Source organism: Papilio xuthus, unplaced genomic scaffold (genome assembly GCF_000836235.2).
Source record: "Papilio xuthus unplaced genomic scaffold, Pxut_1.1 DF824655.1, whole genome shotgun sequence".
Taxonomy (NCBI): Eukaryota; Metazoa; Arthropoda; class Insecta; order Lepidoptera; family Papilionidae; genus Papilio; species Papilio xuthus.
The window spans coordinates 118,277-132,506 of record NW_013533994.1 but is presented as its reverse complement, the minus strand read 5'-3'; the positions used below and the strand labels follow the sequence as shown (position 1 = coordinate 132,506).

The 14,230-nt window shown below is 33.1% G+C and overlaps 4 protein-coding genes across 4 annotated transcripts in view; 3 read left to right on the top strand and 1 right to left on the bottom strand.

Annotated features, from left to right (window-relative positions):
- The first annotated feature begins 13 nt into the window (after window positions 1-13).
- Nbr (exonuclease mut-7 homolog) lies at window positions 14-4,273 on the top strand. The gene has a single exon (XM_013325700.1). It carries the CDS (start codon window positions 240-242, stop codon window positions 2,745-2,747), a length of 2,508 nt encoding a protein of 835 aa, XP_013181154.1. The 5' UTR covers window positions 14-239; the 3' UTR covers window positions 2,748-4,273.
- A 23-nt stretch (window positions 4,274-4,296) lies between these two features.
- Window positions 4,297-8,584, bottom strand: RabGGTa (Rab geranylgeranyltransferase subunit alpha). The gene is made up of 10 exons (XM_013325702.1): window positions 8,331-8,584; window positions 7,978-8,088; window positions 7,708-7,823; window positions 7,432-7,628; window positions 7,016-7,177; window positions 6,825-6,938; window positions 6,288-6,514; window positions 5,941-6,124; window positions 5,216-5,541; window positions 4,297-5,026 (listed from the first exon to the last, which is right to left on the bottom strand). The coding sequence occupies exons 1-10, from the start codon at window positions 8,331-8,333 to the stop codon at window positions 4,877-4,879; spliced, it is 1,590 nt and encodes a 529-aa protein (XP_013181156.1). The 5' UTR covers window positions 8,334-8,584; the 3' UTR covers window positions 4,297-4,876.
- A 404-nt stretch (window positions 8,585-8,988) lies between these two features.
- On the top strand, window positions 8,989-10,274 carry LOC106127585 (transcription factor GAGA). Its single transcript, XM_013325704.1, has 2 exons — window positions 8,989-9,763; window positions 9,847-10,274. Exons 1-2 carry the CDS (start codon window positions 9,070-9,072, stop codon window positions 10,101-10,103), a joined length of 951 nt encoding a protein of 316 aa, XP_013181158.1. The 5' UTR covers window positions 8,989-9,069; the 3' UTR covers window positions 10,104-10,274.
- A 1,533-nt stretch (window positions 10,275-11,807) lies between these two features.
- LOC106127433 (neural-cadherin) overlaps window positions 11,808-14,230 on the top strand; it is a 53,468-nt gene continuing 51,045 nt past the window's right edge. The window contains exons 1-2 of the mRNA XM_013325512.1: window positions 11,808-11,895; window positions 12,767-14,094. Coding sequence (XP_013180966.1) covers window positions 12,810-14,094 — 1,285 coding nt within the window. The 5' untranslated portion in view covers window positions 11,808-11,895; window positions 12,767-12,809. The remainder of the gene's footprint in view (window positions 11,896-12,766; window positions 14,095-14,230) is intronic.

The window sequence follows — 14,230 nt, the reverse complement described above, 5'->3', positions numbered from 1 at the left end:
GACATAACCTACATACTCTTTGCTGAAACACGCAAATCCAGATCTAGTAAAACCTATAGATCGTCTATCATTGTTATTATTGTTTACATTTTTCATCAATTTCATCGTGTTTAATCAATGTTTGTGATATGAACTATTAATTTAAAATATTAAAACTGAAATGGTGAAAAACTTACTTCTTAAAGTACAAAATTATGGTGTCTTGGTAAATTAAAAAATTGATCTGAGTAAAACTAAAAATGAATACTATTTCTCATGCCACTAATCGATCTATGAAGGTTGTACCTACACTAGAAGAAACACTAAAAAGTATTGGACTAAACACACAACTCGACGAAAATGTACAAACTTGGTTTAATCAGCTGACGACTACTTGGCTAACATGGAAAAGATCTCCCAGTCTTGAACATCACCTACAAGTATTTTTTGAGACAAACCCTGATCGGTATAGAGTAGCACTTGTTTTTGTATCGAAATGTAAAGATTCTAAAGATTGTAAACCAAAAACCCTCCCATTCTTTATAATAGAAACTTTACATAAATGGTCTTGTAAAAGTAATACATCCCCTGATGATTGCTTAAAATTTCCAGCATTCCGAATTGCTACCGAACAAAGAAATCAACAGTATCTTAACTTAATTGTAAAGACATACAAAATTGTGACAATAAAGGAGACTATTTTACCACTTGTTAAAAATATGTTAAAAAATGACAATTGTAAACAAGCTTCTCAAGTGGTTTTAGCAATGGAGTTACATGAAGACATACCAGTTGAAGATTTACTGTTTCCGCTCATAATCCAGGACAAATATAACATGATTATTGAATATCTATCAGAGTGTCCAAATCAAGTGCTGCAATTAGTACTATTTTTAGATAAAATTTTGGATAAAAATGTCAGTATTCGTGACCTTGTACAAAAGTACATTTATGAGTATAATATTACTTGTATTAATTATGAAAAATTACATCATAAACCTCTTGGTAAGTTTGTGGGACGTTTATGCAGCAAGTTTAATATCCCAATTGAAACATGTAAAAATCTATGCAAAAATCGTACTCTTGGTGGATTAAGATATCTAATACATCAAAAATATGTAGATCACAATGTTAGCTTGACTGTATGGGATGATTTGATAAAAGATACACTGAAAGAAAATTCGGAGTTAGCACTAGAATTTGTTTATTTGATAGTAAATCATGATAAAAAGGAGGCTGCAAAGTGGTCTCAATACTTCAACTTACCAGAAACTGAGCTGCCACACTCACTAAAAAAGATGTCTTTGGATACTGTCTCCTGTGAGAATGAGAATTGGGATGATGATGGTGATGATAACCTAAATCAAAATTTTTATGAAATATCCTTGCCAGCAGATAGAATCATAATTATAAATACACCTGAAATGTTATATGAACTGACAAATACATATTTAGCTCACTGTAATTTGGTCAGCATTGACAGTGAATGGAAGCCATCCTTTGGAGCTGCACAATCACATATAGCATTGATACAAATTGCTGTAGAGAACTATGTTTACTTAATAGACACATTAGCTCTAAATAAGCAACAGTATTCGAGTTTCTGGTATGATTTCAATAAATCTCTGCTTGATAATGCAGAAATTATAAAATTAGGTTTTGGTTTAGAACAAGATCTGAAACAAATTAAAGGTTCTGTTGTAGGTTTAAGTAATATTAAAGTAAAAGGTGAAGGTTTACTTGATTTATCAACATTGTGGAAAAATCTCATTAGTTCCGGTTTAAGCTTGCAAAGTAGTAGTGGTAATATTGGTAATAGTTTGAGCTCTTTAGTAGAAATATGTTTTGGTTATCCTCTACGTAAATCGGAACAGCGTTCTAACTGGGAAATTAGACCTCTACGTAAAACACAAATTCAATATGCTGCTATTGATGCGCATGTTCTTGTTGAACTGTTTAACTTTCTACAAGAGAAATGTCTTGAACAAGGTATTAATTTTGAAGAAATATGTAATGACACAATGATAGATAAGAAGACAAAATGTGTTAAACAGACAAAATGTTCAGAAAAAACTCCAACTAGCTCTACTGTACAAACAAATACAGTTGACGATGTAAAATTTTATGTAGAAGGCAAATTAATTAATTATATGCCATATTTAAGATATTTTGGAATTGATACACTACTTATACCAGAAACATTGTTATGGCACGATGTGATTAATCAAGCTATGTTTGAAAATCGCTATATTTTATTGGCTAAACTTAAGTTCACTCCAATGAAAACTTTCCCACAAAGTTCAATTTTAGATGTTGGTAATGGTTATGTCACTAAAGAGAAGCTTCAAAAAATAAAGAATTACTTTAACATAAAGATAAATGAAAGTGATTTTACAAAACGTTGCATAAATTGTAACGGGTCAGAAGTAGAAAAGTTGACGTCTGAGAAAGTAAGTGAATTATGTAGTCAGTATCAGAATGTCAGCAGTTCATCAAATAATGTGAATTATACTGTTCCTACTGATGATGACTATTATGAAAAATGTGACAAGTTTTTCAGTGATTCTGAAGACGATGACATTGTTTGTACACCTAAACATAATTTATGTGTTACAAGTACGGGAGTTCCCATTCAAATACAAGATGTTCATAAACTCTCTCAATCGCCTCAAGCAGCAATTATTTGTAACTTGTGTGGTAGATTATTTTGGGATGGTGATGATCTGTACAAAACAGTAGTGTCTGTTGCTAATAGTAGTCTTAAGTGACTTAGGTACTCAATGAATTAAATATTATGTCATGACGACTCTTGAAATAGAGTAGTGGTATTTAAAAATATATTATGAATTGACTTTATTTCAGTATTACTTGTAACTTGACACTGAGGTAAATCCAAGTAATACTTATAGTTTAATGCTGGCAACACATACATAGGAAAGGTGTTTGCTTTACAGAAAATAAGGGACGAATATAGATATGAAGATAGTTTGTGTACTACCATAATGTAACTCAAGCAACAAAATAATGATGACTAAGGGTAATAGGGTAAGGATACATATCAATAAGTTGTTTGATATAACATCATGAAATTTATTAATTTATTAACCTTTGTTTCACGAACAGTTACTTTTTTCTTCATTTCTAAATTGTACACAGAGAGTTTTTTTTTATTTCAATGATTTTACTTTTCACAATGATATATAAGTACGTTTTCAGACTCAGAAATGGATAAAAAACAATGGTTAACCTAACGATAATTTAAAAAAAACACTGATGTTAAATGTAACATTTTCTTTTAGCGATGTAAAAACTCGTTTTTGACTAATTTAGAATGTTATTAACTACGTCCATAACTTATGTTTCGCGCTGATATAATGTGATATAATTGGTTTAGGCTGTCAATTTATAACTTACAAACATAAAAAAAGTTACACACGTCTTGTTCCTTGCATTACCAAACTTTGCACAAAAATACAACTCCGCCTCTTAACAAAATAACTTCCAAATGACTGTCGCTTTTAAGGTACTTAAATGTACAGTAAAGCAACAAATGATTTTTTTAAAACGCTTCATGCGCTCTTGATTATTTTTATTTCCCGACCCTTTGATAATTATGGGACATCTGTGTATTATAACTTTGTACAAATATACCATTAAATTAAGGGGTACAATTACATCAAATAATTTAAGATAAGAAAATTTTAGAGTTAAAAGATTTTTTTAAATGTTTAGAAAGTATAAACATTAAATTTTTAGCGCGCACGTAAACTTTACTGTCAACGACTTTTTTTTGTTTTAATACAGATAACGTTAGATATAGTTTTGTAGATTTGAAAAGGAAAATTAATCGTCAAATATACTTTGTTAGGACACCTATATATTTTAAATTTTAGTATTATTTTAAGTACCTTTGTTAGCATTCCATGGTAAAAATTTAATTATCGACTTTTTTTCTGTGGATTTTATGAATTGTAACCCTATTGTTGTTTTCTGGAACCAAAATCCTTGAATAACATACCTTCGTCTCACTTACTATCTGTGTTTAAAAAAAAACAATATGTCTTACACGGAGATTTTGGTTTCCAAGAACCAACGATTAATTAAACAAAAACATTTATTTAAGCTTCAAATTGTTAAAATTTTTGAAAACGATTTTTTTGACTATTTGGATATTTCGTATTATATCGTTACAACTTTTTGTTGTTATACACACCAACAAACGTTGGTGATTTTATCGTTTCAGTATTTATCTTTTTATGTGAAACAATATTGTTATTTTAGTTTTAATTTTTAAATTAGATTATGACAAATAAAATTTATTGCAGCTTTTATTGGGTTTAATTTTAATTTTGTTTGCCATAAAATTTTTTTCCTCAAAGTTTTTAAGTTTCTCTCTTAGCCGTAGCAACGCTCCTAAAAAAGGAAATATACAATATTTCGTATAAATTAGTGGGATTGCTAAGATTTCCTGCAGTCATTTATCGTCAGATTAATATGCGCGTTTGATCTCATCTCACGGACAAAAAAACTTTTATTGTTTCCATATATTTTATTGCATTAGTGCTTAGAATAAAAAGTATATAAAAACCTAGTTAATCAGCTATTATGCATATATAAATATAAAACATTAATACCTTGCAGAAAATAGTTTACCTTCCATTTGGAGATATCATTTGAATGGAGTTCATTAAGAAGAAAAGGCAAATACCAGACACACACCTAACCATTGAATTTTTTTGCTATCAAAAAAACTCATTAAAAAAATAGTGTACCTACATTAATTTGTAGCTGTGTTTTTCTTTTAGTATATTAAATTATCAATTTTAAAAATAATTTTACGGGTTTTCCTTGTTTTGTAACAATTTTAGTGTTTTTCATAGTCGCGAAGATGAAGTTATTAAAATATTGTAACAAACTTATGATCCCGTTTAAATTGTTCCACTTCATCAACATTGATCCCATCATTTCCTTGTATGTCTAACTTTTCCAAATTAATATTTGGAAAACCTTTTAATGTATTAAGCTTATTGTTTCTTAAAATCAAAATCTGAAAAGAAAAATTTCATGTTGAACCTTGTGCAAGTATATTTTTGTCATAAAAAAAATATACATTTACAAACGACATAAGTACTATTGTAGAATATAAAAATTTCTCGTTTTTTTAAAATTTACTTTATACATTTTTTTGTTATAATAAAAACACACTCCTTATACAAAAAGTATTAAACAACTTTACCTTACAATGTTGAAGCAAAATTAACGAAGGCAAAACATTTGAGCATAAATTCTGGTTCGATAGATCAACTTCCTCACAAAAGCTATAGTATTGCAAATAAGGTAAGCAGGTAATTTTATCAGACATCTTTGGTTTGAAGACTAAAGAGTTTAAGCTATAATCTATTGGTAATTGTTCTTCTATACACCACTTAGATATCAAATCACTATAGTATCCGGCCCTTTGATGATCCAACTTTTTTAACATTTGCAAGTTATTGATTGCTTCTTTGTGATTGCATTTTGCATCAATACAATGTAAAAAGACGGTAGTGCTTAAAAGAGTCCCTGAAAAAAATAATTAAGTGTTATCTTCAAACCCTACAGACGACTATATTTCTGAATCTAAACAGGGCCGATTTTAGCATTTCTGGCTCCCTGGGCGAGATTTTTACGGCACTCCCTTGGTTGGTGTCCGGGGAAATCTTTCAAAGATAGTGTCTTCGGGGACGCAACAGGCGCCCTGGGCGGTCTCCCACCTTGTCCTGCCTCAAGGTTGCTACTGAATCCAAAGTTTCTCATAGGACACTAAGACCGACTAGACTCTTAATAAGTTATTACTTAGGTGATTAGGTATTCCTAATATTTCTTTGAGTACAAAATGGGTCGCCTTCTAAAATATATATATACGAATAAAATGTATTAAAATACATAGGACTGTTAGTAAATATAACAAATTTAACTTACATTTATTGTCTGGTTCCAATGCGAGGAGTTGCCGACATGATTTAAGTTGGTCATTCAATTCTTCAATCACAGGCTGTGAATATTTATTTTCAAAGCTGATTTTACTCTTACCAACATACATTTTTTCCTTATATTTAATACATTCAATCACTAATCTCTCTTTATTCTCATCTTTGTATTCCACCTGGAAAAGAAAAACAGTGTGATTAATAACTCAATGGATCTTGATGAAAATTGGCACAAATGGAGAGGATAGTCTGGAAGAACACATACCAGCCCCTTAGCGACCAGTTAACCAATGAGTGCAGCATTACAATCATAGCTAATAAGACATTAAATTAATTTACCTTTATATCCATATCCCCAATTAAATCCACTTTTTGTTTTAGAATCCATAAACTATCATACTGGTATCCACAACAGGAAATCCATTCAGCATTTAAAACATTGTTGTTGATAAAAATTTGTGTACTTGATTGTACATAGCCAAGTGGCACGGGTTTGCTAAATGCAACAGTTATTTTAGATTCGGTAACAGCACACGCAACTAGGTTTATACTAGTTTTTACAGCTCCTAAAATATTTTTTTAATCATATACTATTGTGAAATTGATTGGAAGAGACTTCTCAAGAGTAAAGAGAAAAAATATTAAGGATATATGTAACTTCTTCTTTTTCTTGAAGTGCCTCTCCGACTAACGAAGGTTGGCGATCAGTTCTCCATATGTTGAATGTCAGGATTTGAACTATCGACCACCTGATCCATCCATACACTCAACCATTTGGCTATTGGTTTAGTATTGTAAATTATTTCCTAATTTTTTCATTCTAAATAAACTCAAAGCTAATATTATACTTTATGGTAGCAAATATTGTAGTAATACCTAATAACCATCTCTGATAGAACCAAGCACTTGTGTCATCAGGGTCTGTAAATGCTGCATTTATCACCATTTTTAATTCATGCTTATGATGTATATCTTGTATAGGACGTCCACCTGTAAAAATTAAGAAAAAAAAATAAAAATAAATTAAGGTAATCAGAAAAAAATAGCAGTTGCAATTTTTTTTTTACCTTCGACATCTGGATATAGATGTAATAGCATTTTGCTTCTGTAATGCCATGCGGAATAATTAGAGAAATTGTCAAGTAATTTTTCTGTTGTGTAATCAAATTCATCTTGCAATGGAGGTTTACACTGCCTGACTACGAAACGACGATAATTCCAAGTATGAACTAGAAAAAAATGTTCTTTTAAAATAAAACTGTAGTTTTGTATTAATTACATTTAAAGATGACATAGAAATATTGTACTTCAACTTATAATGATTGTATTGTTTTCTGCTGAAAAAAATAGCTTATGTATACCAAAAGACTTCTTAACACATTGAATGCCACTACGATTTTGTGAATTGACATCAAATTGTAGGCTGCATCTGTGGCACTGAATATTTTAACTATGTAATTCAAATTATTTTAATCAAACTTACAATTTCTTTCATCAAGTTTAAGATATGTGTTACACAAATCAAGTTCATTTTTCCAATCTGGATCTGATCTTGTTGTTAACACCCACATCCTTTGATGCCATGCACAGTATGATTTAGGATTTTTTTTCAAGCAATATTCTGTAATGCTTAATTCATCATCATACATTTTTGTTAATTCTACTTCCGAATAATCTTTTCTGAAAATTTATAAAACAATACAAATAAGGTTTACTGCCAAAAAACATTTTTTTTGCAACTACTTGTAAACTATATTACCTAATGTGCAGGAATATTTCTCTCCTTATATTCCATAGTGTATTTATATCAGGGTTAGACATTAAAACCTTCCCTGTAAGCTCAAGTAACTCTGTGTCAAGCTCATTCTCTTTCCTCTGGAACATAATATCACATTGTATTAATATACCATAACAGTAACACTAGATTCTGGTCTAACTTTAACACATTCAATGTACACCCTAGAAGTTCACTTTGTTATAAAATATTCTTAGAAGCATGCTAAGTGTTAAAAATAAAATCATAACTCACCTTACATTGTATTTTTAGCATTAACTTTTTAAAAACCTTCACTTTCTCTTGTCTTTCTTTTTCTATTCTTGCCTTTTCTTCTTCAGTTGTTCGTACTTTTACTCTACCGTGCTGAAATGTATAATGATTTTGTAAGTATTTCATGCATGTGTTCCAAATATAGTTTTTTATGATTTTGTCAATATCAAGATTTAAGATAATTGAAAAAGTAAAGTGTAAGATACAAATTAAACAGCAAAAGACAATGCAGACAGGGGGAGTCTGTTACGCCAGTAGGCTAGACAAATGACTGGTAGCTGATGTAAATTGAGACACCGAATAAGACAATATAATAGTAGCAAAAAGGTTTGTACCATTTTGATGAACTGTATTTACTCTTAATACTACTGAGTCGACTTCTTACTTTTTAATATTGCTTTGTTAAAAAAAGTTACATACAAGAACAAATAGTAAAATTAGAGAGTATTTAAAAAAACTTGTAACATAAAAATTTCAACAAAATGTTTAGGTGCGTTCGTGGTTATTTATTCTGAACTTGATCACAATTCACTCTCTCCAATACCATCACCATCATCGCCAAAAATCATCACACAAAAATGAACAATGTCATTGTCAATGTCGTCATGACAATGTCATGTCATGTAAAGATTTGGTAAGGATAATAGAAGAGCATTATTGTCTATCCTTTTATACAGAGTACATAAGCTTGAATAAGAATTTTCCAACAATTTTCTCTAGGTATTTTATTTTTGGTGTCACGAATGTAGGATTTAAGTTGCGGCTTTTAGATCTCTTACGATCCTGATTTTCAGATTACTTTCTGTACGTATGTGAAGTGAACTTTATTCAACTAACTACCGGGAAGAATAATTTTTGTATAGAAAATTAAGAATAAGTTACTAAGTAACATTATAATGTGATTTCTGAAATCTGTTTCTGTTGTTCCGTCAGGTCAGTAGTCTGTAACTCTGTTATGTCAGTTCGATAACATACTCTTTGGTTTGATTTGGTCATTGGTTTGACTTGAGGTTCTTGTTGTTATCATAATTTTTAATGATTTTTATTAAGATTGAGTGAATTTATTGATAAATTATGAATAATGCATCGCAGTTTTCTTTACGGTGGAATAACTATGTGTCTCACGTTACGGAAGCATTCAACGAATTGAGGTTTTCGAATGATTTAGTGGATGTCACATTATGCTGTGATGGTGGCAAAATCAGGGCTCACAAAATGTTATTGTCGGCTTGTAGTAATTATTTTAAACAGATTTTCAAAGAAAATCCGTGTCAGCACCCTGTGATTATATTTAGGAATGTCAAGTTTGAGGATCTTAACGCAATAATCAATTTTATGTATCATGGTGAAGTTAACATATTTCAGGAACAATTGGAATCTTTTCTTATAACAGCTGAGTTACTAGAAGTAAAAGGTCTAACTGATAATTCAGAAGAGGAAACATCTAAAACTCCTATAATGTTAATTGATAATACATCATTAGACTTAAGTGCAAAGTCAAGCAGAACAAATGAAGATATGGTACCTATTCAAACCGATGAACCGATCAATCTTGCCACAGTACAGACTAATAGGGATGAAAACATTCCAGATGTGAACATGCAGAAAAATTCACAAGATGTTATTGTAGAGACTGAACTGCAGACAGAAAAAATTACACCTGACGAAAGTACAAACTCAAGAACCAGAGGACCTGTTTTACCAAGTGAAGAGATGCAAGTTGATACACAATCTACATCTGCTGAAGACCTTTCAGACAAAAATAATGGTTTGTATAATAAAAAGATTACTTAGATTGTAAAACTGTGAAAAATAATTTACTTAATATAATTATTCTTCTTTATATTTCAGACTCTGATTTGGCAAAATTTAGGTGCCAGTTATGTCCAAAAGGCTTCAAACATCCAACTTCACTGACTCTACATAAAGACTCTCATGCTGGTAAAACGCAATGTCCAGTATGTCACAGATCATTTTCAAGGTCCTATGATATGAGAAGTCATTTGCAACGAATTCATCAAGGGAAACAATTGACAATCAAAGAGATCAGATATAAGGGCAATAATGACAGTGCATCAGTAGCAAAGCCGTTTACTCCTAATATTTAGCACGAACTACATTAATTGTTATCGTTGACGCACATGCAACATGCCTTAATATAATCATTGTCATAGCTTATTAACATTGTAAAATGTATAACGATAGAAGATATTTATTAAAATTTTTGTAAGTCACAAAATCAGTGCAGTAGCTTTTGCTATTTTTATACTAGTCTAACTTACTGTTTCATTATATAAAATTGTTTCTAAAATGACGTTTTTTATTTCGAAAAAAAATTAAATTATAAAATACCAAGAGGTATTTCTACTACTGCTTTTTAATAAAATAGTGAATACTCATCAAATTCCCATAAGCTTAGTATTAACACAAACACTACAAATAAATCTATAAGTCATTTGATTGTCGCCAAGATAAAATGTGTCGATCCTATCCCACTGCAAGGGGGAAATTCTTTATTCATCATCATCAACGGCATCCTATATGTCGCTGAGGGGCTCGGATCCTACAGTAAGTTAAGTGTGATTAGGCCATAGTCAACCATGCTGGCCAAGTCTGGGTTGTTTGACTTCACACATTTTTTAATTTCTTCTCAGATATGCAGGTTACATTACGATGATTTCCTTAACCGTATAGACGTCTAATAAATGTACATATGTATGTAAATAGACAAACACGTTAGTACATGGGGAGATTCGAAAATAGGACCTGCAGATTACAAGTCAAGTGTTTAAACCCTGAGTCAATGACGCTCTAAAAACATTGCCATTAACATCATTCTCGTCATCGCTCATTGATAAATAGCAATTAAAAATATTAAATAATTTTAGTAACCATCACAACATACAATATTTTGTGCTAAGTTATCAATCGAAACTTGTAATACTCGCATGGCCGAATCGAATCCGCAATCGCGTTAAGTAATCTACATGCTTAACCGTTGGGATATGAGTGCATCCATATTTTTGTCGGAACAGGACATAATTGACTTAATTGTCATATATTAAAAACAAACTTAATACATTTAATTTTATTATTAGTGATTTTAATGATATAAGATTAGATAATAACAATATGGTTTTCGCAATAAATAAGTGATTTTTTTATTTAATAAAATATTTTACTAAATCTCTTACAAATACATATTATAAATGCGAAAGTTTAGATGGATGGATGTTTCTTACTCCATATCTCCTGAACGATTAAACGTATCACGCTGTAATTTGGCATATATGTAAAATAAAGTCGGGAAGAACATAAAGAATATTAATTACGTTTATTTTGTTATCCATGTACCTTAATATAAGACTAGCCAAATTACAATGTTTTTTCTGAATATATTAATATATAGAAAACAAGGTAAAAACCAACCAGTTAAGTAATTTGGTCGTTTTAAGAAGTTCTATGTTACACCGAGTGACGTTATTAGGACTTTTTACTGTATATTGTATAAAATATAATTAGCAGGATAAGTAAGTGCTCAAGCACTATGACTCAAAGGAGACATTGATAAGTCCTCTGTTTCATTACATTACATCGCGTGTGTCGGAGATTGGCGGAGATCGCCTGTCGCGAAATATAGTCGAGAAGAAAGGGGAAGCAGTGCAGCTAAGCTAGGGGGCGCGGACCGATGCATGCTCCTGTAGCAGGGACGGGGTGACACAGGCGGGGCAGCGGGGTGGTGAGGGCGGCGGTGGCGGCGGCCTGCGTGCGCTCGATACGCGCGCGCGCCGCGCAAGTCAAACTCAGTTGCTTTTTAACGCCCCGTGTGTGCGGTCTTTGACGCTCGTTGCCGTCATCCATCAAAACTACGATATCAATATTTTACAACCTTAACGTAAAGTACGTATATATCAATATAATTGCAACCTTTAAATTATTTTTTAGAAAAATAAAGGCATATTAACGGACAAGAATATTGGAATCAAGTGAAAATATCATTTTTTTAAATTTGTTTACATCCTGTTACATGTTTTCAGACTTACTTTGAGTTATAGGTGACACAACTTAGTGCTTTTGATATTTTCCTTCTTGTTAAAAACCTTAAATTTCATTTTTCGTATTACAATTTTTTAAAACCGACAAATCGTGATAATTCCAAATATAAGTAATATAAGATGCAGATATAAATTTCATGTTACTTGTGTGTCATGTAGTGAATTGGCGTCTGAAAAAAGCATGAGCTTTAGTAAAGTGATACGAGTACGTTAATATTTGATGGTGTGTCGTGAAAGAAAGCGCATACAGTCGAGATTGGCTTGCGAAACGTCGCGCGGCGGCGCAACGGGGGTATTGATCGGCGGCGACGGCGGGTCGCGAGACGCCGGCGTTCCCGCCGCCGCCTAAATAAAGCTCCGCATGTGTGCCCATGCCGTGTGCCGAATGCCGCCCTACGTTGCTGTTCGCTGCCGTCGCCTTCGCCACCGACGCTAAGTCGACAGCTACCACCAGACGCGTGATTTGTGCCATGCGCTTACCATGCAAATAGTTGATAACATACATATGTATATTATTGAAAAAAGTATATGTTGCAGTCATTTATAATTTATTAAATCATAATTGACCTATTGAACTGTCGCGATCACTTTTAATCCAAGGTCAGAAATTATTAATTAATTTAATACGAAACACATTCATCGTTGACCGACCAAAATAAAGAACTCTGAGGTAGATTACCATATGCTGATTAAATTGACAAAAATCTTTGTTTTAGGTGGAAATGTTGGATTAAGTGCATCGAGCTTGGAGAGAGAGCCATGGCACGCTTTGTGCTGGCCAGCGGGGCACTGCTCTGCGTGCTCAGCGCGGCGATGCAGACGAGCGCGCTCACGGTGTTGCCGCATGACGTCCGCCCCGGCCACGCCGTACGCCATTTCGAAGGAAACTACTCCCGCTATACGCTGCTGGATCCTGAATACGCATCTTACTTCACTCTACTCGATGATGGACTCCTGATGACCACTGCAGATTTGGCGCCTCTACTCGATCAATCCTTGAACCTTGCCATTTTAGAACAGACTCCGTTTAGCAGTTCAGCTCATTCGGTACATCTACTTGTAGTAGATCGCCGAAAAATGCTTAGTTTTGCGACTAACGGACTTCACGGTGAAATTCCAGAAAATGCACCAGCTGGTACTGCTGTGGATCTTCCCCCAATTAAAGCTGCCGCACCACTCAATGTGGGGCCTGTGGCATACAAAATAATAAAAGGCAACGAAAATTCCTTATTTGCCTTGCGCGAAAAAACGAAGACCGGTATACCTGAAGTAGCATCCGTTATTAGTGACGGAGATGTGGAAATAATAGCAATGAGGCCTTTAGACGCTGAGGATACGAAATCTTATGACTTAACACTGCAAGCAACAGATTTGAGAGGCAGTAACAAAGCGAACCTCGCTGTCAGAATAGATGTAACCAATGAGAATGATCACGAGCCTATTTTCGAGCAGGATATTTATTACTTTGCTGTGAATGGAAGTTTGGATCAAAACTGTGATAACGAAACAGCACATTGGCAAAGGTTTTCAAACATCGGTAAAGTTCATGCTTACGATGCTGACGGAGATCGAGTGTATTACTCATTGAAAACACCCAGCAACTTGGCGGTTATTGTGCCACAAACAGGCGAATTGATACTAGCGGGAGAGCCCGACGGCCACGAAGCTGAGTTAGAAGTTCTTGCCCATGATACGGGCTCGCCGCCGCGAAAAAGTCGACCAGCTCAAGTCTTTCTAGAATTCGTGGTGCATAATAAAAAAGATCTTCCAGCATTGCGTCGTCAGAAACGACGTGTCACCCGCGCGGTGAGGCCGACGAAGCGCATTGAGTTTACCGAGGCGGATGGGGAAGTCGAAGGACGTGCGGTATTCACGCTCGAAAAGGAAACTGATCGCGAAACATTTAAAATTCGGGACGAAAATCCGTGGGTCACTGTTGAACCAAGTGGTGTAGTGAAAGTTAAAAAGAAGTGGGACTATGAGGAGTTGGGACCTGAGAAAACGATCGACTTTTGGGTAACCATCACCAACGCTGGAAATGGAGGTAAGTTTATATACTTAAGTTCTGAAAAAAAAATCTATTATTGGGACGATGTACAAACATTATAAATTAAAATCACTTCAGTTTTTACTGAACAAAATAACGGCACCATGAAATGTGAATTGAGAATTATCTCTAG